The 26,090-nt window shown below is 39.8% G+C and overlaps 1 protein-coding gene across 3 annotated transcripts in view; it reads right to left on the reverse strand.

Moving 5' to 3' along the window:
• LOC139689916 (uncharacterized) overlaps positions 1-26,090 on the reverse strand; it is a 152,646-nt gene that overhangs the window by 1,176 nt on the left and 125,380 nt on the right. Inside the window, exons 4-9 of one of the 3 annotated variants that reach the window (XM_071587040.1) lie at positions 13,454-13,581; positions 7,597-7,749; positions 3,171-3,317; positions 3,025-3,091; positions 2,753-2,881; positions 2,076-2,272 (exon numbers count right to left, since the gene is read on the reverse strand). In XM_071587040.1, coding sequence (XP_071443141.1) covers positions 2,830-2,881; positions 3,025-3,091; positions 3,171-3,317; positions 7,597-7,749; positions 13,454-13,581 — 547 coding nt within the window. In that variant the 3' untranslated portion in view covers positions 2,076-2,272; positions 2,753-2,829. Of the gene's footprint in view, positions 1-2,075; positions 2,882-3,024; positions 3,092-3,170; positions 3,318-7,596; positions 7,750-13,453; positions 13,582-26,090 lie in introns of all 3 variants that reach the window. The other 2 variants (XM_071587038.1, XM_071587037.1) reach the window with 2 other exon arrangements.

Genomic DNA, 26,090 nt, shown 5'->3' on the forward strand with positions numbered 1-26,090 from the left:
GCATTCAGATGTGTGCGCTTCTGTAATCACCCTCAGTGCCCAAAATTGTTCATTGTTACAAAAGTCTCAGGAGCACTGAGGACCAGTGTTTAGCAACATTTGATATCCATGCACTTCTAATTTAATTATTTCGGATATGAACTTAATGTACACCCCATGAAATATGAAAATACTCAATAATTAATGATCAACTCTGATAAAATTGTGCATGCAATCAATCAAATGCCTCACCTAACATACACACAAAACCATCATCCAGTGTTTTACATTGTTCCGTCTCCTTGAACTTTTTCATCTGACCTTGAGTTGGCATTAAGAAATGATGTTAATATTTGTGAGTACATGAATGGAAAAAAACCCTTTCCACGATTGTGGAATTATAGCATGGAATGAAGATAGGTTAAGGGATTTTGCATAATTATGGCTGATAAGGTCACTGCTATGAAAAGGTAAGTTGCCATGATAGCACCATACTAAGGTGGCTGTCTTCAATGTGTATTGTTCTCCATATTCATCTCTTATCTTCTGCTTATTATGAGAGCTCTACTCAGTACAGAGTGCAGAATTAGCATTTCAAGTATCATTAAGTTATATACTCATTCAAAAATAATCTGCTCATTATCATCTTAAAATTCAAAATTTCTTACATTTAACCTGAGGTTCTTGTTCCATTCAGAAAAAGTTTATCCTTGTTGGTGAAATGAAGTTAGTGAAACTTCTTAGGATAAAAAATCGTGATTAGATTAGCTCTCCTTTTATACGACTACTGAGAGGACTTTTGCTTTTGAATTGTTCCCAAGAGAAATGGATCGTTAATTTTTTAATTTTGAAGAAGCTATTTGAAAAGTGCGCCTTCTTTCCTCTCTTTATTTTTTTCATTTCGTAAAGCTTTTTATATGTTAAGAAAGCTCAACTTTCTCATTTCCAATGAGTATTGTTTAACCCTTTACCATGCAATTCTTCTTTCAATTTTCAATTATGGTGTTGAGTTATGGGGTCATTTCAGACATGTTAAACAAATTTTGCTACTACAAAAGAGAGCTATTCGCTCTCTTGCTACCATATACCACCACATGATTCCTGCAAACCTTTTTTTTATTAGGTATGGAAACATGACTGTATTTAGTTTATATATCTTTAAGGCTCTGATTCATGTGAAAGTTAGTCTAGAAGCTTACCAATTAAGATCTAACATCCATAACTAACATACAAGAGGTAAATCAAATCTAAATACTACTTATTGTAGATTGTCATCAACTTACAACACATTTCATAATATGAACATACGACTGTATAACTATCTTCCTACTCAGTTGAAATCGGACCGTATCCAGAATTTCAAGAATAGGGTATATACCTGGTTACTTGCTCACCCACTTTACTCATTAAGAACTTATGTTTATATGTTAAATAATATTTATATTGATGACATTTAACATGGTTGTACCATTTTTCAAAATGAATAAAGTATTCTAATATTATTTCATCAATTATTTTTTTAAATAGTGGTACTTTTTCAAAAATGTGTCATTTAAGGAGCTTCAACGATAATGACTGTGGTAATTTCAAGAAGTAATTGGTATTTACCTCTTAGAGATTATTTTAATCACAGTTCTCATCTGTGGACATTGAAGTAGAGACATTAAGTAATATTTTCCTAGTTTACATGAGAACAGGATGACACTATTTTCAAAGTTAATCATTTGTGATATTAATATCTAAAACTGATATATTTGATGGAGAGCAGTTCCCAATTCTTGTTGAGTACATTTTAGGCTAAAATTAAACCAGCAGCACAAGCTGATGATCACTTATTAAGCAATGGAATTCTTTCTATTTGACCAGTGAGTGGACTTCACTCAATTTCTTTTTAAATCTAAAATTCTCTCATCCAGCAATTTTCTTTACATTCTACCCCATGTCTGCACATGATTATTTCCTGGGTTTTTGATGCTTTATACATTTTAACTTTCTTTTTGTTCTGAGCTTGTAACTACTTAAATGTTTAAGTTACAAGATACACTTATTCTATATGCTCAAACTAGTTCATTTTATTAAATAGCCATGGCACATACCTGGTCATCAAGTTACACTTCCTGTAGCAGTTGGAGAAATCCTACTGGTACGAAACACCATCACTGTGCATCTATCTTCTTTAAGATCTCCTGGTCGTACGCATCACTTTTCATCTTGGAGAACTTTCTACTTCTAAATCATCTGGGAAAATGCTGGAGTCGACCTTGTCACATAATCATTCGCCTACTTCTAAATGCTTCAAAACAGAAAATTATTCAGGCTTTCAGCTCTGAAAAACTTATGTTTTAGTAGTATTGGTTGGATTAATACTTATGACTGCATGATCTATGTTACTTGATTCTGTGCTAAACAATTAGCAAAATTAGAATAATTATTGTTTGGTGAAATGACTCGGGTCCCTTCAAAATTGCTGACCAGCAACCAACAGTCTGAAAATCAAATAAAATGTTCTAATTAATTAGATGAACGGATTGTTTATAATTAATTAGAACACCTGTTGTAATTGCTTGTTTGTCTTTCAAATGAAAAATCCCGTCATCTTTTGAGTTCCAATTTTTACATCATTGGGAGTTGAATTTCCGTAATGGTGGAAAACACAGAATCAAGGTTATGCAATTACAATCTATTGTCTTTGGCTAATGTGCAACAACACAATAAAATTTATCAATTTGGCATGCTGGCTATTGAATGTTTTTGAGGAACAGCATCCATTCACCTTATCACTGGTGAAAATTGTGTGAATACTTCAAAATAACTGCAGCACTGTGGAATGTACACTATGAAAAATTGACATCATACAACATTATTGATGAGATTGGTTAGCTCCCGGTACAGGAAGCATTTTCTGAAAAAGACCCAAGAGGATTATTATTAGAACATAACTATCATTCCATCGATTTTCTTCTTGTATATTAACTAGAATATTTTTGAAATGGCCAAGTATAAGGTTTTCCTCCCTCATCTTAGCCTCTGTGGTGGATTACGTACCTGCTTCTAGGTTTGCATATTTCTCGATGGTCCAGAGAAACACCATAGAAGTCTCCAATGTTAGGATCTGTAAAGGACACATGAGCTATAATTATAATTGCAGGGCATTTACAGGACACATTGTAGGGTCAGTTTCGAACACATACCTGCCGATTCTACGGAGACGATTCTCATGAATAAGACCGACATGAGGGTGAGATCTGTTTCTGTGAAACTAAACACCTGTGCTTTAGACATAACAGTTTCAAACAGTCTAAGAAACCTTTGGTGAAGACTGAGAACGTGAGGGCTATCTGTAATTCAAAATGGGATGCAAAAATTAGGAAAATAAATTGTTCCGATGCTGCTGAACTTTTATAAGAGTTCAGAAGATTTGTGTTTTAGTCAGAATTTTTAAGTTAGTTTATTATAAATGCTTATATTTTATTTCATATGATCTTTATTAAATGTCTCCCTATTCTGTAGAATTGTAAGTCATAATTATTTCTCTTAACATTTTTTTCCTAGTAGACATTTTGCTTCCATCATCTAATGATTATTGGGGTATGGAATTTTGGAGCCAGGATTATTTGATTGTTTATTATAGAGTAGTATATAGAGGATGGGGAAGAGAGGCAGTAAAGGGTGGCAGTAGTAGGGAATTATAAGTTATGGAGAAGTGCTGTAAAAATAGAGCAGGTGAATGATATAATATTATCAGTAGAAGTAAAATCTGAGTGAAAGAATTTGGTCATTCATCAGGTCTGTATGCCAATACATAATCAGAGAGAGGAAGAAATAGGATATGTCCAATTTAAAAAGATAAAACTAGGAGGACAGTTAAGGAAGTAAAACTTGGAAACATTAATGGAACCGCAAGAAAGGAGTATCAGCAGGATTAAGAGAAAACAATGGGTGGGGAAAGGGAGCAGGTACTAAAGAGGAAAAATGGGAACAAAAAAGGGATATCGAAAGCCACAAAAGAAATTTATAGGAATAGTAATTTGGAGAAGTACAATAAAACCATGGATTAAAGACAAGATAATAAGAAAGATAGATGAGAGGAGAAAGTGGAAGAATGGAAACACAAGGTTGGAAGAGATACTAAGAGAGCAATAATAAATGGAGGTGGGGATATAGAGTATGGTGGAGGATGCAGTTGAGCATTGAGAGTTCACAAATGAAGAGTGAAGGTTGAAATGAATGGGTGCACTATAAGGTGTGTTCAAAAAGTAAGGTGGCTGTATATTTTTATGAAAAAATATTTATCTATTCTTCAATATTCAAGTAATCACCCCCAGATATAATACACATGCGCCAATGGTTTTTCTAATCCTCTGAGCAATTCTGATAAGCACCTCTTGGTATAGCCTTGAGCTTTTCCAGCGATGCAGTCTTTATCTGCTCAATCGTTGCAAATCTCCGTCCTTTCATGTGTCTCTTCAGTTTTGGAAACAGAAAGAAGTCGCCGGGGGACAAATCCAATGAATATGGTGGCTAAGGCTTGATTGTGGCGTTGTTTTTGGTAAAAAAAATGCTCTCACAAGCAACGATAAGTGATTAGGTGCATGAATAAAATGATTTGAGACGTCAATTTGTGGAAGCGATTCATATTGGAAAAGAAATACTTAGTTATTCCACATATAGTTTATTAAACACGACCTAGATTTCGACTTACAAAGTCCTGATGATGAATCTGTAAGTCGAAACCTAGGTCGTGTTTAATAAAATATACGTGGAATAACTAAGTATTTCTTTTCCGAATAGGTGCACTATCGTGATGCAAAAGCCATGAATTGTTTTTCCACAATTCCGGACTTTTCATCGTATTGCTTCTCGCAAACGGCTCATAACTTCTATTTAATACTCTTTATTGACCATAAAAACTTGTGGTAAGGACTCTTGATGCACTACGCCACGGTTATTGAAGAAAACAGTGAGCAACACCTTGAAATTTGGTCGAACATGCATTTTTTCTCCTGGGTTCTTCCATAGGGACGATTAGGCTTTGGTTTAGACGTCATAACCATTTACCTATGATTCGTCATCAGTTATGATCCTCTTGAGCAAATCAGGATCATCGTTGACGTCATTCAGCAGCTCCTGAGCGATGCTCATGCGACGGTTCTTCTGGTAAAAATTAAGCAGTTTCGGAACGAACTTCACTGGCACACGTCTCATGCCCAAAACATCCGAAAAAATTGCATGGCACAAGCCAACGGATATATCAACATCCTCATCAACTTCTCTAACAGAGATTCGACGATTGTTTAAAACAATTTTCTTCACTTCTTCAACTTTTTCATCTTTTGTTGACGTGCTGGGACGTCCAGAGGGAAGTTTGTTATTGGCATCTTCTCGGCCATCTTAGATGAGCTTGTAACACTCATAAACCTTTTTTTTACCCAGAGCAGACCCACCATATACCACTGTCAGTATTTTCAGTGTTTTGGAGCATTTAATTCCATTTGATGCAAATTATTTGATCCATTTTTTACAGCATAAAATCGCCAAGCACATCAAAATACATCTAACGTTGGTATCTGTTAATAACAAACTAGATATGCTATATGTGTTGAAACTGTAAGCAAATGTTTGGGACATATGTACCAGAACAACCAAAAAAAATCGAAAATAAGGTGCCCGCGAAATTTGAAAAGTCACCTTATTTTTTTTAACACGCCTTGTACATAGAAAGGTGAAAATCTATCAGGAAGCAAGAAGAGAACATTTAAGCACATCGTCCAAGATAAAGCAGGAAAAATACTAATTGAACCAGCAAATATTCAACAGATGGAAAGAATACATAGACTATCAATGCAGTATGTATATTAAGCCAGGAAGTTTAGGCATAGTATGAGATTATAACATACATTGGGTGATTTAGGACCAGGCAAACTCAATGGTGAAATAGCAAGGGCATTAAAGGAATTGAAATTAAATAAGGTCCTGGAGGTGGAAAATATTTCTGTAGAATTACTTAAGGGTGGAGGAAGCTTTGTAGGAAGAGCTCTATGGGCTTATTGATTGCACTTATGAGGAAAAAATTAGGCCAGAAGATTTTGTTAGGTCAGTGTAAATTCCCATCCCAAGAAAGGGAAAGGCAGCCATATGTGAGGATGATGAGCAATAAATTTGATTTTGCATGCAGCAAAGGTGGCACTTAGGATCATCAATGAAAGGGTGGATAGGAAGACTAATGGATCATCAGTTTGGGTTCAGGAGGGAGAGGTACCTGTGATGCCAAGCAATAATGAGGCCATTTATAGAAAGAAACATAGGATGTATATGTTGTTTTGTAGATTTTTAGATGGTATTTGACAAAGTTAATTGGGTGGAATAAATGGATGTATTGCAGAAGATAGGTGTAGAGTGGAGGAATAAGGGACTTATCTGTAATCTGTACAGGAGTCTAACTTCTCAGGTGCATGTGTTGGATGGAGAGTTGGGATGAGAAATGTTAGAAAGAGGAGTAAGGTAAAAGGGGTGTCTATTATCACCCATGTTTTTCAACATACATGTAGATGAAATGGGAAGGGAGGGACTGGAGTTTGCAATGAAAGTCAATGAAAAATTAGTAGATTGAGTTAGGTTTGAAGAAGATCATGCCAAGCCAGTCAAGCCAAGGGGTTACAATCTTTAATCAAAATTAAAAATCAGTGTGATCAGTTTAGGATGTGAATCAAATGAGCAAAAAAATGGTTATGATGTTTTCAAGGAGGAAAGTTAAGTTAAATGTTCTAATAAAAGAGCAAAAACTAGAGCTCATGGAACTGTTAACATATTGGGGAAGTGCCCTGGACCAAGATGGTCCAGTAGTAGGGATGCCAGATGAATTGTGTTTTGCAAAGAAGTTTACACAAAAAAGGAATAGATGGATGGGAGGTTAAGTAAAGAGATTTAGAAAGACTAATGAAAACTTTGGTATGAAGTCAGGTTTTTACAGCTTAGAAACTTGGTTGTTGAAGCAAAATGATAGGCATGGATTTGTAGGCTATTGAAATTTCAGGTGCAGAGAAAGATGGAAAAGGCAAAGTAGACAGAAAGGAAAACAAATGAGGAAGTGCTAGGCATGGAGGGAGAGGAGAGAGTGTTATTGAAAGAAATCCAAAGGCAGGGAGGATGGGTACAGAGCATTTTGAATGGCAATGGAGTGATCAAGACTGATTAAGGAGCTGAGGATGTTAGGGAAGCAAGGAAGAGGTAGGGAAAGGATAGGGAAGTTGAATGGAATGAAGGTAGATAGAATGTATGTGTAATTGGAGAACAGTGTGTTTTAGGCTGGAGGATCAGGTTTTGTCTTTTTATCTTAGGCTAAGAAATGTAGGTGTCTGGTCGGTGTCCATTTCAAGCCATTGAAATGGTAGACTGCTGAATAAATACATTGTATTGGTCAATGGAATATGGATACTTAAACTCAAGTGTAAGACATCTACCACTGAGATCTTTCAACATTTCATGAAATATTCACTTGTATTTTTTGAAGCATGGTTAATTTACGCATGCTTTTTTTGGAATCGTATCCACCTTTCTTTGTTAAAATACTGAATTCAGCCATAATAAATATCATACGAAACAAAAATGCATACGTACCATTTTTGACCTCTTGCAACTCAACTGATTGCTGAAGAAGGAAAGGAAGATTGAGAGATGCAAGGAAAGACCCTCTATGTGGCACACTGTAGAACATAATGGCTTTTGTTTGTTGATAGAATCCGCTTAATGACTCATCTTGGCTCTCCCATGCTGTGCATGTTTGAAAAGAAAGGTCCTCATTACTTCTCAGAGTCATACAACGCTACAAAATCAAGAACAGTATTATGCATTAAAACTGACGGGGTATATTTTGATATGTTTCATATTCGTTGATTTTTTTCAGAGAAGTACATAGAAATGCTCTTCAATTATTTCAGTTGCACCAGAGGAACAGCAAAGTATTTTTCAAATTCCAAAACTGGACAAAATATAAATGTATGTATAAAATACTAGATTGCCAAAAGCTCTTTCTTTGGCACGTATTGGTTTATTACACTATTATAGTTTCCCAGTGAGTTACTTATTATCCTATTAGGGATCAGCTGCAATCACTTTTACTGTTAATTATTATTTAGGAATGTGGTTTGGGCATTCTGGTGTTTTTAGTTTCTGAGAACCATTTTTTGCTCTAAGTAATTTAAGGGATTAGTAGTATTGACCTACCTGAAAGAGGAACAACTCTGATATTGGGAAATCATCAATGAAAACATGGAAACAATGTAAAAATAACATTGCGATTGGTAAAATGTTCACACTCTATCTGATCTCCTAAAATTGTAATCACAAGATTATTTCACCACTTGTTTTTCTCTTTTATTTTTTCTCATAATGTAAATGTACTTCCATGTAGGTTCCTTAAAGTCAGTTTTTATTTTAATAATCCCAAAATTTCTAATTATATTTCCTGAATATAAGAATGACAGATTTACATTATGCTACAATCATCACACTAACAACTTATAGTCCTCATTAACAGGCAATTTTTTCACACAAGCTAAAGAGAACTATTAGGACTCTTATTCAAGAGACTCTTTTTTAAATTAATGTCTACCAAGGTGTAAGGGCGACATGAACACACCAGATCACCAAAGTTAGGACATTCTTGGTCCGAATTTGGGATGGAGATCAAAATTGAACCCCATCCCAATGATAAAAGTTAAGTGGTAGTGAGATAGGACTATAGGATGATAAGTGTAATTTCAGATGCAGCCAAGATATTTGAAAATCCTCAATTAAAGGCTATATAAAAGTGCAAAGAAGGCCAAGGTGAGGATCTATTTGGGTTTAGTAATGGCATGGAAACACTTTAAGCATAATTAATGAGAACATTATTAGGAAGGAGCATGAAAAATGGGCAGGATGTCTTTTTGAGCTTATTGGATTTTGAGAAGGCTAGACTAGTAGATAGACTAGAATGGGTAAAAAAATTGATGAAAGTATATAGTATGCAATATAAGAGTAGAGTGGATGGATAGGCTACTTATTTGAAATCTACATAAGAGCCACATGACACAGGTAAAGGTTTCAGAATGAGAATCAACAGAATTCTTGTTCTGAGGAAAGGAATAAGCAGGGGAGACAGAGAGGGATGCCTTTTATTTTCGATATTTCTAAATATATATTCTGAGGAAGTGGGTCGCAATATTCTAGGGGTGTTAGACTACTGATCAGAATGCCCAGATTCGATTCCTGGGCACCCACAGCTCCACCCAAGCTGTGTGATTTTTTGGGTACTAAATCTTTCTAGGAAAACATAACCGGTACAGGGAAAGGCACTGGCCCCCCTACCCTGGTGTGTGAATTTCACGTCATCTGAATTAGTACTGGATGAACTCTACCAACACCTACCAAACTGACATTCGGGTTGATTACTGTGTTTATGGTTTTATTCTGAGGACATGTCAAGGATGGTATGGGAAAGGGGTCTATTGGGAATGAAAGTGTAGGTGGTATAGGGAAAGAAAATAACCTCCACACCATGAAGGTATGAAAGTAACACCATGGAAGAAGCAACTTCCATACTACTGCCCCTTAGAGCTTAGACCAAGGACCCTCGGCATAACAAAACCAATCCTCGCGTTCATTAATGTGGTGGGCAACTGGTAGAACATTATTATCATTATTACTATGAATTAACTCTGAGGGTGCAGAAATAACGTTTGTTTCTGGTGCAAGATTACATTATCGGCTACTGCTTCATTATTTTTTGGAGTTCACAAAAGAAAGTTTTTGGCAGTTCCAATTACACAGTTTTATTGAATCACGCAATTTTCCTTGAATTCCGTATAGTTACGCTCTAACTTCTTCATTCTATCTAAGATTCATAATATTTTATGCGTATTTTTTATTTTTATTCACCATTCCTGCTTTCCTGACATTCCCACTGCTTTAAGAGCTTTCAACATCACATAGTTCAGCTATAAAATTCATCAAAAAAAAAGTATTATATATTACATGTTCATCTTAAATTTTGATTTTTTACAAAAAAACATGAGACTCCGCGATGACGCTGTTCATTTTAATGGTGCCATAGCCTTTGCCAATCGTGAGTAATGAAGACGGAACTGGAGTGAGATTAAGTTTGACGGCTATCTTATATTTGTGTGGACGTTTGGAAGAAGATATAAGTTTATATATATTATTACTGAAATTTACACTTTTGAGGTGCCCACTTAAGGGTCCATGAGTGCAGTTATTACTCCATATGTTTAGTTAGAAATACATTTTTGATAAGGAAGTGCTGAAGATACTGTGTACGTAATGCTTTCTTCAGGAATAACTTCCTATCTTTTATTGATAATTACCTCGTTAGTTTAAATTTAACGCGAATTACCTCGCGTTAAATTTAAACTTCATCATATTATGTCATAGCTTTTTTATCACTTTCTTTCGATAACGATACGATAGCGTGCTGTGATGGTCATATGGGAACAATTTACGGATAGTGACCAGTGATCCTCGGGTAATAAGTCAGTTTTTGAGATAAGCGCTCGTTTGAGTAACCTGATTTTCGGTACCCAGAAAACTTTGGCCTTTTTTAATCTACGGGAGGGCTATTGTTTCCCACAGATAGAGTCCCATTTCTGGACCTTTCCTCATGCTGGTACTAGCGGTGTGCGTCGGAAGACTCGTGGGCAAATCTAACCAGCCTAACTTAGAATGTTTACCATTTATACATACTACCTTGATCAAAAATTTCCCGGAATTTATTCAGAAAATTAAAAATACAAGTTTATTCATCTAAATCTATATTGTCCCCTTCAAAGTAATCCCCATCGACTGCAACACACTTATGCCAGCGCTTGATCCAATCCTCGAAACATTTTTTATATTCGGTTTTCGGTATGTCCATCAGTGCTTCCTGCGATTTTTCCATTACTTCCTCTCGGCTGCTAAAACGCGTTCCCCGTAATGGTTTTTTAACTCGATTGAACAGAAAGAAGTCACAGGGAGCCAAATCAGGTGAATTCGGTGGCTGTTGGATGGTATTTGTTGCATTTTTCGTCAAAAAATTACGAATAATGATAGCACTGTGCGACGGTGCGTTATCATGGTGCAAAATCCACGAGTTTTCTGCCCACATTTCTGGTCTCTTTCGGCGAATTGCTTCACGCAAACGTCTCATAACGCCCAAATAATACTCTTTGTTTACTGTCTGGCCTTCTGGCAAAAATTCATGATGCACTACACCGTTGTAATCCATGAAAACCGTCAGCATTGCCTTCTTTTTTGACTGAAAACGACGTGGTTTTTTTGGTCTCGGCTCATTTGGTGAACGCCATTCACTTGCCTGATGTCTGGATTGCGTGTCGTACTCATAAACCCACGTCTCGTCTCCAGTAATGATCCTTTTGATGAATGTGGGATCGGATTCAGCCTCGCAAATCATGTCTTTTGCGACGTCAACACGGTCTCTTTTTTGCATGAAATTGAGGTCTTTTGGCACCAACTTTGCTGCTACACGACGGAAACCCAAATCATTAACCACAATGTCTTGGGCGGATCCATAGGCAATGTTCAAGTCCTCCGCTATTTCTCTGATGGTTAATTTGCGGTTATTGACCAACATTTCTTTTACTTTATCAATTTTTTCACCGACTTTCGATGTCGATGGTCTGCCACTGCGTTCATCATCTTCGATTGACTCACGACCACTTCTGAACCGCTCGTGCCACTGGTAAACGACCGTTTTTTTTAGAGAATCGTTGCCGAAACACTTTTCCAACATTTCCAACGTCCGTGCGCCACTAAATCCGTTTTTTACGCAAAATGTAATACAAGTTCGTTGTTGCAAATTTAAATCCATTTCTGCAATTGTAAAAAATCGCCAACACACACAGAGATAGATGTACTCTTGGCTACGTAACTTTTGCAAATGTCAAGTTATGACACTAAGATTTAAAGGGAATATCAACAACAGATGTAACAATTTAACAAAAAAAACAGAACTCAAATCGGAACGATGGGAGCGCCACACGGTGGTTATTCCGGGAACTTTTTGATCAAGGTAGTATACGGATTACGCGACTTCAATTGGACTGTACCGTGGCCAAGGTGGTGTAGAAGCTTGACTCGAGTGCTTCTGCGTACTTTTATATAAATTCCAATCCACCGTTTATACATCGTGTACACTGGTATTGAAGTAGGTCACTGTTCCCCTGGTAACAAGTAGTGTACCCATTGGATTACAAAATGTATCGAAGCCTCACACCATACCAGCCACTGAGCTCGGGAGGAGTATTTAAGGATCTAGGCAGTCGACAACTTAATGACATAACCTTCAATTGCAGATCTTCTGATCGTGGAATAATCCTTATCATCCCCCGGAAAGTATGCTAAAATAGTGGCTAAACTGCGGAGAATCTCGTAAAAAGATTGCTTAATCACTATATTCCAACTAATTTTACATTTGAGTATTAATCTGCTAACTCTATGGCGCTATGTGGAAAGGGCTGCCAGGCATTAGGAGAACTTTCGATTAAAATACGAACATTTTTGGGGCAAGTAAAGTTAGTAGTATTTTTTGAATGTTTTCGACTGCTGAGCGTACTCAACTAATGTGATTATGAGTTGTACGAGGGAAAATAGACTTCTTATATTATTCTTTTGTATTTTCAAGTGGTAGGTGAAGAGGCTGATAGAAACACGTAATTAGGAGGCTATAGATTAGGTAACTAATACATTTGAAAAGTTTTGGTCGAAAGTGGCCTCAGCAGTGCAGATATTAGAAGAAGAATGTTGAAAAATAAGACGGCGTACATGTCAAAGGCCCTGTATAAATACTTAAAGAAAAGCTCAGTGAAAGATTTCATTTGAGTGGAGTGTTGTACGGATCTGAAACTTGGTGGTTAAGGGGCGAAGGTAAAAATAAATCGGTGGCTTTTAAGATGTGGGTAGGTATGGCAAAGACTGGACAAAACAGGCACAGACGGATCAAGAAATACCAAATAAATTCTGTGGAAAAATATGAGAAAACTTGATGGAACTTCATGATGAAAGGTGAATAACTTTGTGAATTCCACTGTTTTTATTTTAAAAACGACCGTTTTCGTCGAATGTAATATTCGGAAAATTGTCAACATCATTACCTGATGATGTCGACTACAGTATTTACCGGCTCTTTCCCAAAGCTTTCGGGAAGAATCCAATAGTTCACCATAGCATTACAGTTTCTGGACTGAATCCTTTCCATAAAGTATCATTTAAGTATAATATTTTTTTAAACGTTTACCCATCTACTAATAAAGAAAGATAAAGTGAATTCACATTTTTTTCTTTACCAAGAAAGAATATTCGTTGAATACTACATTTTTACGTTCATTGTTAAAAATAAGGTGGGAATAGAGCGTTTTGGCTCGGACCAGGCAAATCCAGTCATCATTTGTGCCTCTTGGATGGACAAATCTTAACTCACCATCGACAAGCATTTGTTTCACGAAGAGTCCTCCTTTAGAATGTCCAACCCAGACGATAGGCCTGGAACCGACTCCAATTCTCATGAGATGGTCCATCATCTCCCTGCTTCTTTCTACCATCGTTGAACTGGAAAACGAGAAAGCATAAGTAATCTGGAATAGTGAACAAAAATGTTTTTTTACTTTGAATGTATCTAATATTATCAAATCATAGAGAATAAGGGGTTGCAACAAGTTGAGATATAGAACAAACCCATATTTTATTCACGGGAGAGGTTTTTTTTCAATCAGCGCAAAATACTTATTGTCAGACTTTATTGCTCAGGACTGGCGGCGGCCATCGGGGACAGGTTGCGCGGAAATAATGCGCCCAGTTTTCGTCGTATGATTCTGAATAGTAATGCAACCCGTCCCGATGAGCATTTGATGAGTCTAGTGTTCAGTGCTCCCACATACTAATCCATATGTTCGCACTTAGTTTTAAGTAAGGATCCATTTGCGCATGAAAAACACTCGTAGATACAGGATGTTCATGAGAACTCAATTTTGGGTTAATAATAAGATGTATCCCTCCCCGGACTACAACCTTGACGTGGTGGAAGGGCTTGTGCGTTTCGATGGCCCCTAGAGCTGTGCTGGCGGGAGTAATAATTATTGCTCCTGGAAGGGTCACCCATGCCAGATGGGTCGAAGGTTAGGAGCCAAACGAAAGGTAGTCCACGCAGCATCTGTTCCTCAGTGAGGCGGCTGCAATGGCATCTGACCCCAGTGGGGCGGCCAGTAAGTGATGGTGTCACGTAAAAACACTATTGAGGAAGGCAACGGGAGACCACCTCAATTATCATTCCCAGGAAAAATAAGATGGACAATAGAGATATTTTGAGTCCTGGCAACTACGGGGCTCGGCCCAATTGGCCGTGTGTCCTGCCCGACAGCGGGGGAGGCAAGGCTTCCGCGGTCGTCATCCCACGAAACCCTTGCAAGGGAAAACTAGCAGCAGCAGGACAGAAGACGCAGGAGAAGAATACCACATTAGTTAGAATAGGAACGTGGAATGTTAGGCCAATGATGAGGACAGGGAAATTGGAGAATGTTAAGCGAGAGATGGAAAGGAGAAAAATAGATATTTTAGGCTTATGCGAGGTGAGATGGAAGGATAGCGGGGATTACTGGAGTGATAAGTATAGAATAATATACAGCGGTGGGGACGAGAGCCAACGAGGGGTTGCCATAGTATTAAATGTAGAGGTAGGAAGAAGCGTAGTCAACATAGAGCAGGTAACCGATAGAATACTACTAGTGGAGATAAAAGCAGAACCGACGAACTTAGTTATTATTCAGGTATACATGCCACCGAGCAACCATAAAGAAGAAGAGGTCGATAGGATATACGACCAGATAGAGGACATAATCGCGAGTGTTCCTGCAGGGAAACATTTGATAGTGATGAGGGATTGGAATGCAACGGTAGGCGAAGGAAGAGATGGTGATGAGGTGGGGGACTACGGTTTAGGGACGAGGAATGATCGCGGGGAGAAAGCAGTTGAGTTCTGCAAGAGACAGAGGCTAGTCATCACCAACACTTGGTTTAGGCACCACAAAAGACGCAGGTATACATGGAAAATGCCAGGTGACTCAGAAATGTATCAGCTAGATTATATCCTGGTTAGACACAGAATTAGGAACAGTGTGATAAATTCCCACAGCTTCCCGGGAGCGGATGCGGACTCTGACCACAATTTAGTTGTTATGAAATGTAGCGTCCGTTTCAAAAAGATAAGGCAGGGGCGGCGAGTGAGAAAATTGAATGTAGAAGCATTAAATGGTTTGAAAAGGAAAGAATAGAAACAGGTGGTAGAGGAAATCATGGAGGATGGTAAAGAGCTAAGTACTATCGAAGAAAAATGGGATAGTATCAAGAAAGGGTTGTCTAAAGCCGCAAAAGACACTATTGGTACCCTTAACGCTAAAAGGACTAGGAAACCATGGATCACGGATGAGATGATTGCAAAGATGGATGAGCGGCGAAAATGGAAGAATGTAAATACAGAATTAGGCAAAATGAAGTACAAAGAATTGAACAATAAATTGGGGCGGGCAACAAATAAAGCAAAAGAAGCATGGTGGAAGACGCAGTGCGATGATATGGAACGTCTGCAGAGGAAGGGAGAAATCGGTGCGCTGTACAGCAAAGTTTAATCGTTATTGGGAAGTAGGAAAAGAAGATCTATGCTAACAGTTAGAGATAAGGCGGGTAAGGTAATAGTTGACGCAGGAAAGATCCAAGAGAGATGGAAGGAGTATATAGAAGAGCTGTATAGTAAAGAACTTAGACCAACAAAGTTAGACATTGAAAAGGAACATGACTGAGAGGAAGATAGCTTAGGTCCAGGTATACCAGACAATGAGATAGAAAGGGCACTAAGGGAGATGAAACTAAATAAGGCCGTGGGGGTGGATAACATTCCCGCGGAACTTTTAAAATGCTTAGGAAAATGTGGGAGGAAGAGGCTGTATGGGCTGATCCGTAGTATTTATGACGAGGGAATCTTGCCGGAAGACCTTGTCAAATCAGTTTTAGTTCCTATTCCGAAAAAGGTAAAGGCTACATAATGTGAGGACTATAGGACAATTAGTTTGATATCCCACGCAGCTAAAGTTGTTCTCAGGATCATGAGCAAAAGGATAGAGAGTAGGGAAAATGATTACTTAGGGGATAATCAGTTTGGGTTTAGGAAGGGGAGAGGTACGCTTGATGCCATTGCAGTAATGAGATTATTAATCGAGAGGAATATAGAACACAACCAGGAGGTATTTGCCTGTTTCGTAGATTTCGAAAAAGCGTTTGATAGAGTGAATTGGGAAAAACTAATGAGTATTCTGCAGAAAATGGGAATAGTTTGGAGGGAAAGGAGGCTAATCCGCAACCTGTACATGTCTCAGACTGCTCAGGTGCGGGTGGGAAACGGGGAGTCAGGATGGGCAGTGTTGGGAAGGGGTGTAAGGTAGGGTTGCCCATTATCACCATTGCTGTTCAACCTGTATGCAGAGGAAATGATCAAAGAGGCATGGGAAGAACTGGAGGTAAAAATGAAAGTGGGCGGGGAATTCGTAAAATCAGTTAGGTTTGCTGATGACCAAGCTTTAGTTTGTCAGTCAGCCAAGGGGCTGCAAGCATTGCTGAGTGAATTGGAAATTCAGTGCGACAGGTATGGGATGAGAATCAATATTAATAAAACAAAGGTTATGCGATTTTCTAGAAAGAAAAAGGCTAAGCTTAACAATAGAATAGGAGGGCAAAAACTAGAGCAGGTAGAACAGTTTACGTATCTCGGTAGTGTTTTGGACCAACACGGTCAAAGTAGTAGGGACGTAAGGAGAAGAATTGCGCTAGGCAAAGAGGCTTTCACAAGGAGGAGGGAGTCGATGACAGGGACTTTGAGTAAGGATGTTAAGAAAAGACTCTTAAAAACTTTGATATGGAGCGTATCTATGTACGGTGCGGAAACGTGGTCATTGAAGCAGGAGGATAGACGCAGATTGGAGGCTTTTGAAATTAGTGTGTGGAGAAGAATGGAGAAGGTGAAATGGACAGAGAAGAAAACAAATGAGGAAGTACTTGGTATGGTGGGCGAAGAGAGGGGTTTGTTGGGTGAGATCCTATGGAGGCAGGAAAAGTGGCTGAAGGGGGTATTGACCGGCAGCGGGATGTTGAAGACTGTAATTGAGGGGAGAATGTTTGGCAAAAGAGGAAAGGGAAGAAACAGGATAGGGATGTTGGACGGGATGAAGGGAGGAAGAAAGTACTCAGAGATGAAGAGGGACCTGGTATAGAGTAGGATGATGGATTTTGTGTTTTGTTGGGAGTAATAAAATGTTTGTTTGGTAGTTGTGTCCATCCAAAAACCTACTTTAACCGGTAGATTGCCCTAAAAAAAATGGGATGCATGAGAATAGGATGCTAAAGTTACGATTCGTATTCCTTCACCTTCACTATCCATGAATGGATGCGATCAAAAGTCATCATGTTAGTGACACTCGAAGCGAAGGTGTCGAACCTAACCGAACTGGTTTAGTATTGTGAAGTGGATGCATTGCGCCTAAATAACTCACTCCATGCATGTACCAAAATGGAATTTGTCCGCCTTGTGTCTCCGCTTCCTTTCGTGCACCGTTGAAATAGATTCGCTCCAGCTGTTCTTTATATGTTGACGTAGATTAATTTCTGTTCAAAGAACTTAATCTACGATGCATATATCACCATTACACCTTCATTTGACAAGGAATGGAAAACAAAGAACCGTATTCGATACCGAAGGGTAGTGCTTTCATTTTAATCCGCCACTGTCGGTCAGTAATTAAAATCGATCGTTCAGAAGGCACCAGAAATTAAAAACAGAAGTATTGATGCACTAGCGATCACGACGGATCGCCACTTATGATCGTCGGGCGGCGGTAGTAGACCGCCCCCTCTCGCTCGACGCCTTCCTCCAAGGCCCGCCAAGACGGGACGCCCAATCGGAACCCGAGCACCCCACCTCGAACCTCTGTCTCCTCCCTCCCCCCGCCCCAAGAGAGTGTGTGTGTTGACGCACCCCCCCCCCAGCCACGGGACATAATTAAGTCAATCGGCGCACTCCGTCCCGACACTGTACCCTCCGTCCCATTCCCCCCCTTCCCCCTCCTCTTGGCCATCGGGCACGCCGATGCCCGCCGTCGCGGAAATAAAATGGATCTGGCGAGAGAATGTGTGTGTGTGTGGGGGGGGGAAGTGTGAGGGGAGAAAAGAGACGGGAAAGATCAAGACCGCACGCAAACCCCTCCCCTGTGGAGGTGGTCGTGGCGGGGGGGGGGTGGTAAGGAAGGGGCGAAGGTTTCGTCCCTCCCTCGTCCGGTGGATGTGCGGGACTGAGGCCCGGCGTTCGGTTCACGAGATGATAAGATGCGCGAGTCTCGGTGACGTCACTCGAGTCCTTCCCAGACCTCTGCCGGTATAACAATAGCCACCGCGCCAATTGTCTCCCCGCCCTCGGCACTTAAACTTGGAACCCGTATTTCTTTTTATTCGAAACTTATCTAAATAGAACCGATGACTTCTTTCCTGTCAGTTAAAATAGCCGATCGCAGAACCTTATGCACTCGTAGGATCAATACGAGCTCTGCACCCTTCCAATGCTTCTCTTTCTTCAATAAATGGTTTAATACTACATGGAGCGACAATGGTGTTCAATTGATGAACTTTTAAAATATTGCATTGGCCACTGGACTGGAATAGATACTAAGCTAATATCTTCGTATATTTTTTGTAACTCTTAGCGTCTATTTGTATTAATCGGGCAAATTCAAATTTCTCACTTCTCATGATAGCTGACGTAAGTAAAGTCAACCTTTACTTATAAGGCTCAGCTTTGATTCTCAATAGAGGTGGATGTCTTTTAATCGTTAATCCGTCGGATTCTATCGTCGAGCTCAGCTATAACTGGTTTCTCTTCCCGGAAAAGGCACCGAGCGCTACGCAAATTCCTCGAGAGTTGCCTGAATCTGAATTGCCAGAAAAAGGTCTCGCCATCGATAAATACAGAGTAAATGAAAGTAGGGAGGAATGATTCTAAAGAAATAAAAAGTTGGCAGCATTTAATTATGTTAAATGAATCAACTCTACCGATAATAAATTATTTGACGAATCACAAAGTGTAATATCTAAAAATTAGCAACTTTAAATGAAAATAAAAAAGAAGAGGTTCTTATCTTGATGAAATAATAATAATTATATCTTCTCTTCCTTCGTTGAATCTACATATCTCTACAGCTTTCCATTGGACTCTTGTCTATATCTTTTTATCCGAGGCCTCGCTTTTAATTTGTTCTTAACTTCTCACTTTTTTCTATTGATTATTCGATTCCCCTTTTTCCTCTCTTTCCCGCAAATAAACCTATCTAAATGAAATCCCTAATCAATATCTATTCATATAGAATATGATTACTGAATGACGGAGAGCTTAGTTAAAGTATTCCTTGCATATCCGAACCAATATTAGTTCCATGCACGGTTGGTGCCCTACCACCAACTCCCTTGGATTGCGTTGATGTTATGCTAAGCTTACTAAGGTCGAGTGCAGCACAGTGTTTAAGCAAAAACAGTTAAAACTTGCTGTTTTTCAATGCAACAAGAATTCAACGAATTGATATGAGATATCGTTATAGATTCACAATATGGCAAATTAATCTGCCATTAAAAGGCTTTCAAAATATTATAATGTTGCCCATGCGATTATTTATTTAAAAATGAAAAACATCAAACGAAATGATTTGAGCCATATTCTTACTTTCGCGAAAAATAAAAGACGCAATGGGGATAGAAGAAGTTCAAGAAAAATATTGGTACACTATAACTAAACAAAGAAGGATGGAGAACATTGGCTGCATAGAGACACGAAGAAGCGATGGCGGCCTGGGTAGATACCTGGGAGAAGACAAGGTTGGTGGGCATTGAATAAAACTACGGAGAAAATGTCCGCCGCTGTTGATTGTGAGATGTTAAAAACTGGCAGAGAAGGAAGAATATTAAAAAGCCGAGGAAAATGGAGGGAGATTTTAGGAATTGCAGAGGGCATGACAGGGAAGGAGGGCAGAACTACGGGAAACCGAAGGATGCGGTGTAATATGGATAACTACATGTACATGCATTCATATCGCTCTGGAGCGATTCAAAATTGATTCGCGCAGTGCATTGTAGAGATTAACCCAAACGTTTCCTCTCAAGTGAGACTAACTTGTTACAATAACCGGCCCAGACCGAATTTCGTACATTACTGAATAATTTGCGTGGGGTTAAATCGATATATTTTAATGAACCATGATTGACAGTGATGTTTTTCCTTGGAAGCCGGCACGGAGAAACCTCAGAATCGATATATGTTTTCAACTACATTCGCTAAGTCGGTCATGACGCTGTTTTCGTGCTCCTACAGGAAATGGTGGGATTCGCATCGCGTCCGCATCATCATTTCCAGCGCTTGCGCGCTGAAATACGTCACGTAGGATCTAATTTCAATATCAGCTGCTCGAGATACGAGCGTGTGGTCCTCACTTGGAAGTTCAAGCCGTGCACCCGATTAATAGTGCTCGGAGGGGGGCGATCAGGGGGCGGAGAGGGCAAGGGAGGGGAGGGGATTGGTGCTCACGCATTTAAGAGGGGGGTCGCGGACGGAGGGGAGGGGAATGAATTGGAGTCAAGCGCCATTGGCATTGTGTCACCCTCGGACATCCCCACCCTCTTCGAGGTTGCTGGGTGGAACATCATCCCTTCGTGGTGGCGGCGACATCGCCGTGGCGGAGAGGACGGAGGCCTAGGGAAGGTGGGAACGATGGAGCGAGCGGAGCTGAGGAGGGACTGATGGCAGAGGGTGACAGCATCACGATCACCACCCTCCGTGTCAAGGAGAAGACAAGCTTGTGAAAGTATCACCCCGTGAATTTTGTGAAATTGATTACTCTGTTCAGGAATTAGGACGAGTTTATTTTAAGTTTAAGACAGCTCAAGGATTGTCAAGTGATCAAAAATTATCATTAAAATCTTATATGCTCGTAATGCTCGATGTCTTCAAATGGAGAGCCCATTTCATTGAGAGGGTTTTCGTGGGCTTCCAATTGAAATTCCTGCTTTTAAAAATTGTAATTGCATCACATCTCAAAGGAAACTATAGTGCCATATTAATTTTACCGCAGTTACAATTATGAGTAAAAGGGGACGTTTATAAAAATTGTTGTGGAAAAAGAGCAAATTACAGTGGCCGACTACGTTTCACAAGTAAGAGTAGGAATATGTTTCTCCAGAAACAGGCATTTTGCGCCAATTTGCACGAAAAGTAATTTTTTGGAAGCTCTCGTTTAAATAATAGCTATAAATATTATCAGCGAAAGAGAAAAGTTCTACTCAATGCTCATTAAATGACGATTTTCTGTGAAAATATTCGTAACCTCGTGCCTACCATAAAAACATTTTCTTATGGTGTTGGGATAGACGGCCTTCATATTCTACTTAACCACCGAGTTTCAGAAATTTAAAGATGTTAAGTGCTTACAAAAGAGATCGACTTCAAGTTTCAACGCATTTCAAACGATTTCACTTCATCTCTCTTTCTTAATTGTGTCCTTAAATTTTCTAAGCTTAGGCTGTGGGAGGGACAGAAAGTAAAAGAAATTCTGAATGAGGTAAGAATATGGGAATAAATATTTGAACCTCATTAACGGCCACTGCGATGGAGAGGTTAAACTATGATTAAAAATAAAATGACCGTGTTCGGATATTTCCTCCTTGAATGATTTTGAAATTCTGGCCCATTCTAAAGCTCTTTCTCGATGAATGGAAGCTAAAGAGATATTTAATCTCACTGGTATCCACCGGTGAGAGCAGAATCTCACTTCACAAAGAATTTAAGTACTGTTCGTATTATAGGGAACGGCTTCATTTACACGGATATTTTCCCAGGCATTGGGCATTTTATTTTCATCGGAATCCAGAATTTTACTCGGCTTTGGCGTGGGTAAATATATATATTCCATTTCCGTGAAAAAATTTGAAAAGAGGAATTAACAGATAGGTCGTATAAGGGGATGTCTGAGTCAGGTCATCGTGGAGAAACATTTGATAGAAATTCTAGGGAATAAGAAAATATCACTAATTTAATAGTGAGCGACATCAGGTGGGAATAAATGCGGAATCTTATACAGAAATGATCCAGTGGAAACTAAAATTGATTTTGAATGGAAAATGTTTTTCGTTATAATTATCTTTTTTAATTTACGGTTCCGAATTTCTATTTTAAACTAAAATTCACACATATAAAATTGTATCTGTCTTTAAGGTTTTACAAAAAAAAACGAATAGGCGGATATTAATGGTTATCCGCTGTGAATCGAACCAGTTTCAATCTTAGGGCGCCTCAATAAATGCTTCATCCGTCAGAAACATAATGTTGGATGTTTGAAAGAAGAAATACTAACGCACTGGTGCACCAATGTACTCTTATCAGCTTTATAACACCAGCTCAACGGTCCTGTGATATGTGATAGTATATCATCAAGGATAGATGTAATCTACAAGCTATTCAACTTTTGACCGTAACAAGAACACGTTAAGTAAGGTACAAAGAAGTATTTCATTCGAATACATCGATTACTTGCAATGAAGCAGTGTAACCCAAACCACAGTTTTCAACCTGAAGGTTGGCCTGATAGGTCACCTAGCACTAAGCCCAACGGCGTGCGAAATTCACGCATTAGTGGGGTAAATAAGGGGGGAGAGTTCATTTCCATGCCGCGGCTATGGTTTCCCAGGAAGTTCTTGTACCCGAAAAGTCGCATAGCTTAGGTGAAGCTGAGGGTGCCCGGAGGCTACCCCGGGAATCGAACCCGAACCCCCCGGTCAGTGGCCCAGCGCTCTTCCCCGCTTGACTACCACATCTGCGAATAGTTATATAAAACGATAAATAATTCGGATGCCACTTAAATTTCCGGATGGATAACCCTACGTCGTTTACATCTCCATCTTTTTTTTGCCGACAAAAATAGCTTGCCGGAGGAGATTAACCACCTAGAGACCACCTTCCTCCAGAATGGGTATAGTATACGCGAAATCTCCTTGGCCCTAAAAAGGTCCTTCGACCCGCAACCACGCACGGCGGAGGAAAAAGAAAAACCATTAGCCAAGGCCTGCTTGCCGTACGTCGCCTCGATCTCCGGGAAAATATCCAGGATACTGGCGAGGCATAAACTCGAGGCAATCCATAAACCACCGGGGAAAATCAGAAACTTGCTGGTCAGAGCGAAGGACCCAATCGGCTTAAAGACCCCGGGCACATACCAAGTCCCGTGTGCCTGCGGGGAGGTCTACATTGGAGAGACAGGGCGGACCATCGAGACGAGGTTAAAGGAACGTAAAAGACATTTACGACTAGGGCAGGTGGAAAAATCAGCCATCGCCGAACACAGCATCGCGATGGACCACTCAATTGATTTCAACGGGACCAAGCTACTTGCCCGCGCCGGTGGTTACTGGGACCGCATCATCAAGGAATCTATCGAAATTAGAATGACAGGACGGCATTTCAACAGGGATTCCGGCTATTCCCTCAGCCACACGTGGAAACCTGTGCTAATGGAGGTAAGAAAAGAGAGGAGTAAAGCACAACGACTCGGCAACCAATCCCTTTGGATTGGATTGGAGGCTCCCCTTCGTCGGACCAATCGGAAGTCACCTGAGTCCGAGCGCGCATGTATAAAAGGCGGCCAAAAAACCGGCAGGATATTGACGCGCATGTCCTTGCCATTACAGAAACAATGCATGCACTTGCATCACTCATGCAAGCGCATGCACTTGCATCACTCCCGTACCCTCATCCATCCCCTTCAAATGCCCTACCCGACGACATCCTGATGCTCATAAAACAGCGTAACAAGGCCCGCAGACAATGGGCGCGAACCAGGGATGGCGCCTATAAACGGCGTTATAACTTTTTCGCGTCCTGCGTCAAACGCGAGATCAGAAATCGGTTCAATGACCAATGGAGAGACAAACTCGACAACCTTTCCTTCGACGACGGTTCCCTTTTGAAGGTTGCTAAGCAATTGACCAAAAAAGGACGTCCTGACCAGCCCATCAGGCACAATAACAACTTGTATTTTGACGCCAATGACAAGGCAGAAATCCTCGCCAACGCATTTCAGGGAACCATGACTCTTCGAAATGACTGGCCAAGAACTGTGGAGGACGGGGAGGCTGAGGCTGCTGTAAGTAGCCTAAGTTTCCTTCCGACTCCGCCTTTCCAACCAGTTACAGAGACGGGCCTAAGAATGACAATTAAATACTTGAACCCGAAAAAAGCCCCGGGTATTGATGACATTTCAAACAGGCATTTAAAGAACGCGCCACTGCCGGCCGTTCGTCATTTGCTGGGCTTATTTAATAACTGTCTTTCCTCTTGCTATTTTCCCGATTCCTGGAAAATAGCAAAACTTTGCCTGCTTGCCAAACCAGGCAAAGACCCGACAATTCCTCTTAACCGCAGACCTATATCTTTACTTTCCTCTATCTCTAAACTGTTTGAAATGATTTTGAAAGCCCGTCTAGACCTCTTCCTACGGACCAATGACGTAATACGACCGGAACAAATGGGATTCCGGGAAGGACATTCCACCTCCCTGCAAATACTCAGACTAGCAGAGTATATCAGCCACGGCATGCAGAACAACCAACACATTGCAGTGTTGTTCTTGGATGTGGCCAAGGCATTCGACCAAGTCTGGCATGATGGATTGATACTTAAATTAATTAAAATCGGGGTTCCAATACATCTCATCAAGATGTTCCATAGTTTTCTCGCTTCACGAGCTATCCATGTCGCCGAAAACGGAGCTCTGTCAACCGGGAAACAGATAAATTGTGGCGTCCCGCAGGGCGCCATATTATCTCCTACTCTCTTCAACTGCTATGTCAACGATCTTCCTTCTTCTCCACAAACTCAAACTTTCATGTTCGCCGACGATACTGCTATCGCGGCAAGATCTTGGAGCGGCACGTGTGCCTTCCGAAAGATACAAAACCACCTCTCTTTACTTGAAAAGTGGACCGTCGACTCGAAAGTAACAATTAATGCTGAGAAAAGTGTTGTTGTCGACTTTCGGAGGAGACGAAGCTATTTCCCAAAAAAACCTCTAACCTTTCAATCCGTGCGTATTCCGACGAAATCCTCACACAAATTCTTAGGGATACATTTCGATTACAGACTGACATGGGCCACGCACGTACAGCATGCCTTACAAATAGCAAGGGGCACTAGATCACTCCTATCCCCACTCTTGTGTACCAAATCGCGCCTCACGCACCGAACCAAGATTAGACTTTACCTTACATATGTTCGCCCCAGGATGCTGTACGGTTGCGAAATTTTCGGAAACGCGACAAAAACAGACAGAAATCGCTTAGAAACATTCCAGAATAAAACACTTCGCTACCTCACAAACTAGAGTAAACTCTTACCAATACACGAGATCAGAAACGCACACAAAATACCTAAAGTACACGACTTCATTCGAGCGCAAGCTGAACGACTCGAGAGGTCCCTTCCACGTAACACGCTTACAAAGAACATATGGGATTACTCCCTACATAGAAAACGCCGTCCGAGCTACAGACTTCCAAAAGAAATCATATTTCGGTAACAAAACCGAATTCTTTCCTAAGACTTTTACTTCTTATTTTTATATTTTAAGTATTACAATACTTGTTAGTATTTAATCAAATAATAATTATAATTAAAATTATAACTTCTTTGCCAGATGGCCCAGGCTCGAATCAATGTTACGGGCTTGTCGGGCAACCAAATGCCTATCGGAGAGGAAAAAAAAACAACAGGAAAAAAAAATTAATAACATAAAAATAAAGAAAGAAAAAAACCAATTAAAAAAACAAAAAAAAGACTGAAAAAAATATATATATATATATTTATACATAAATATAAATTGTATATGCAAAACAAAAAAAAAAGTTGTTTGTAGACCAGATTTATAGTAATATGTTTAATTTTAAAATATTTAGGATTAGTTAACGTCGTGTTGACGTGATAATGGGCAACA

This window comes from Hetaerina americana, unplaced genomic scaffold (genome assembly GCF_022747635.1).
Source record: "Hetaerina americana unplaced genomic scaffold, ioHetAmer1.1.p SCAF_29, whole genome shotgun sequence".
Classification (NCBI taxonomy): Eukaryota; Metazoa; Arthropoda; class Insecta; order Odonata; family Calopterygidae; genus Hetaerina; species Hetaerina americana.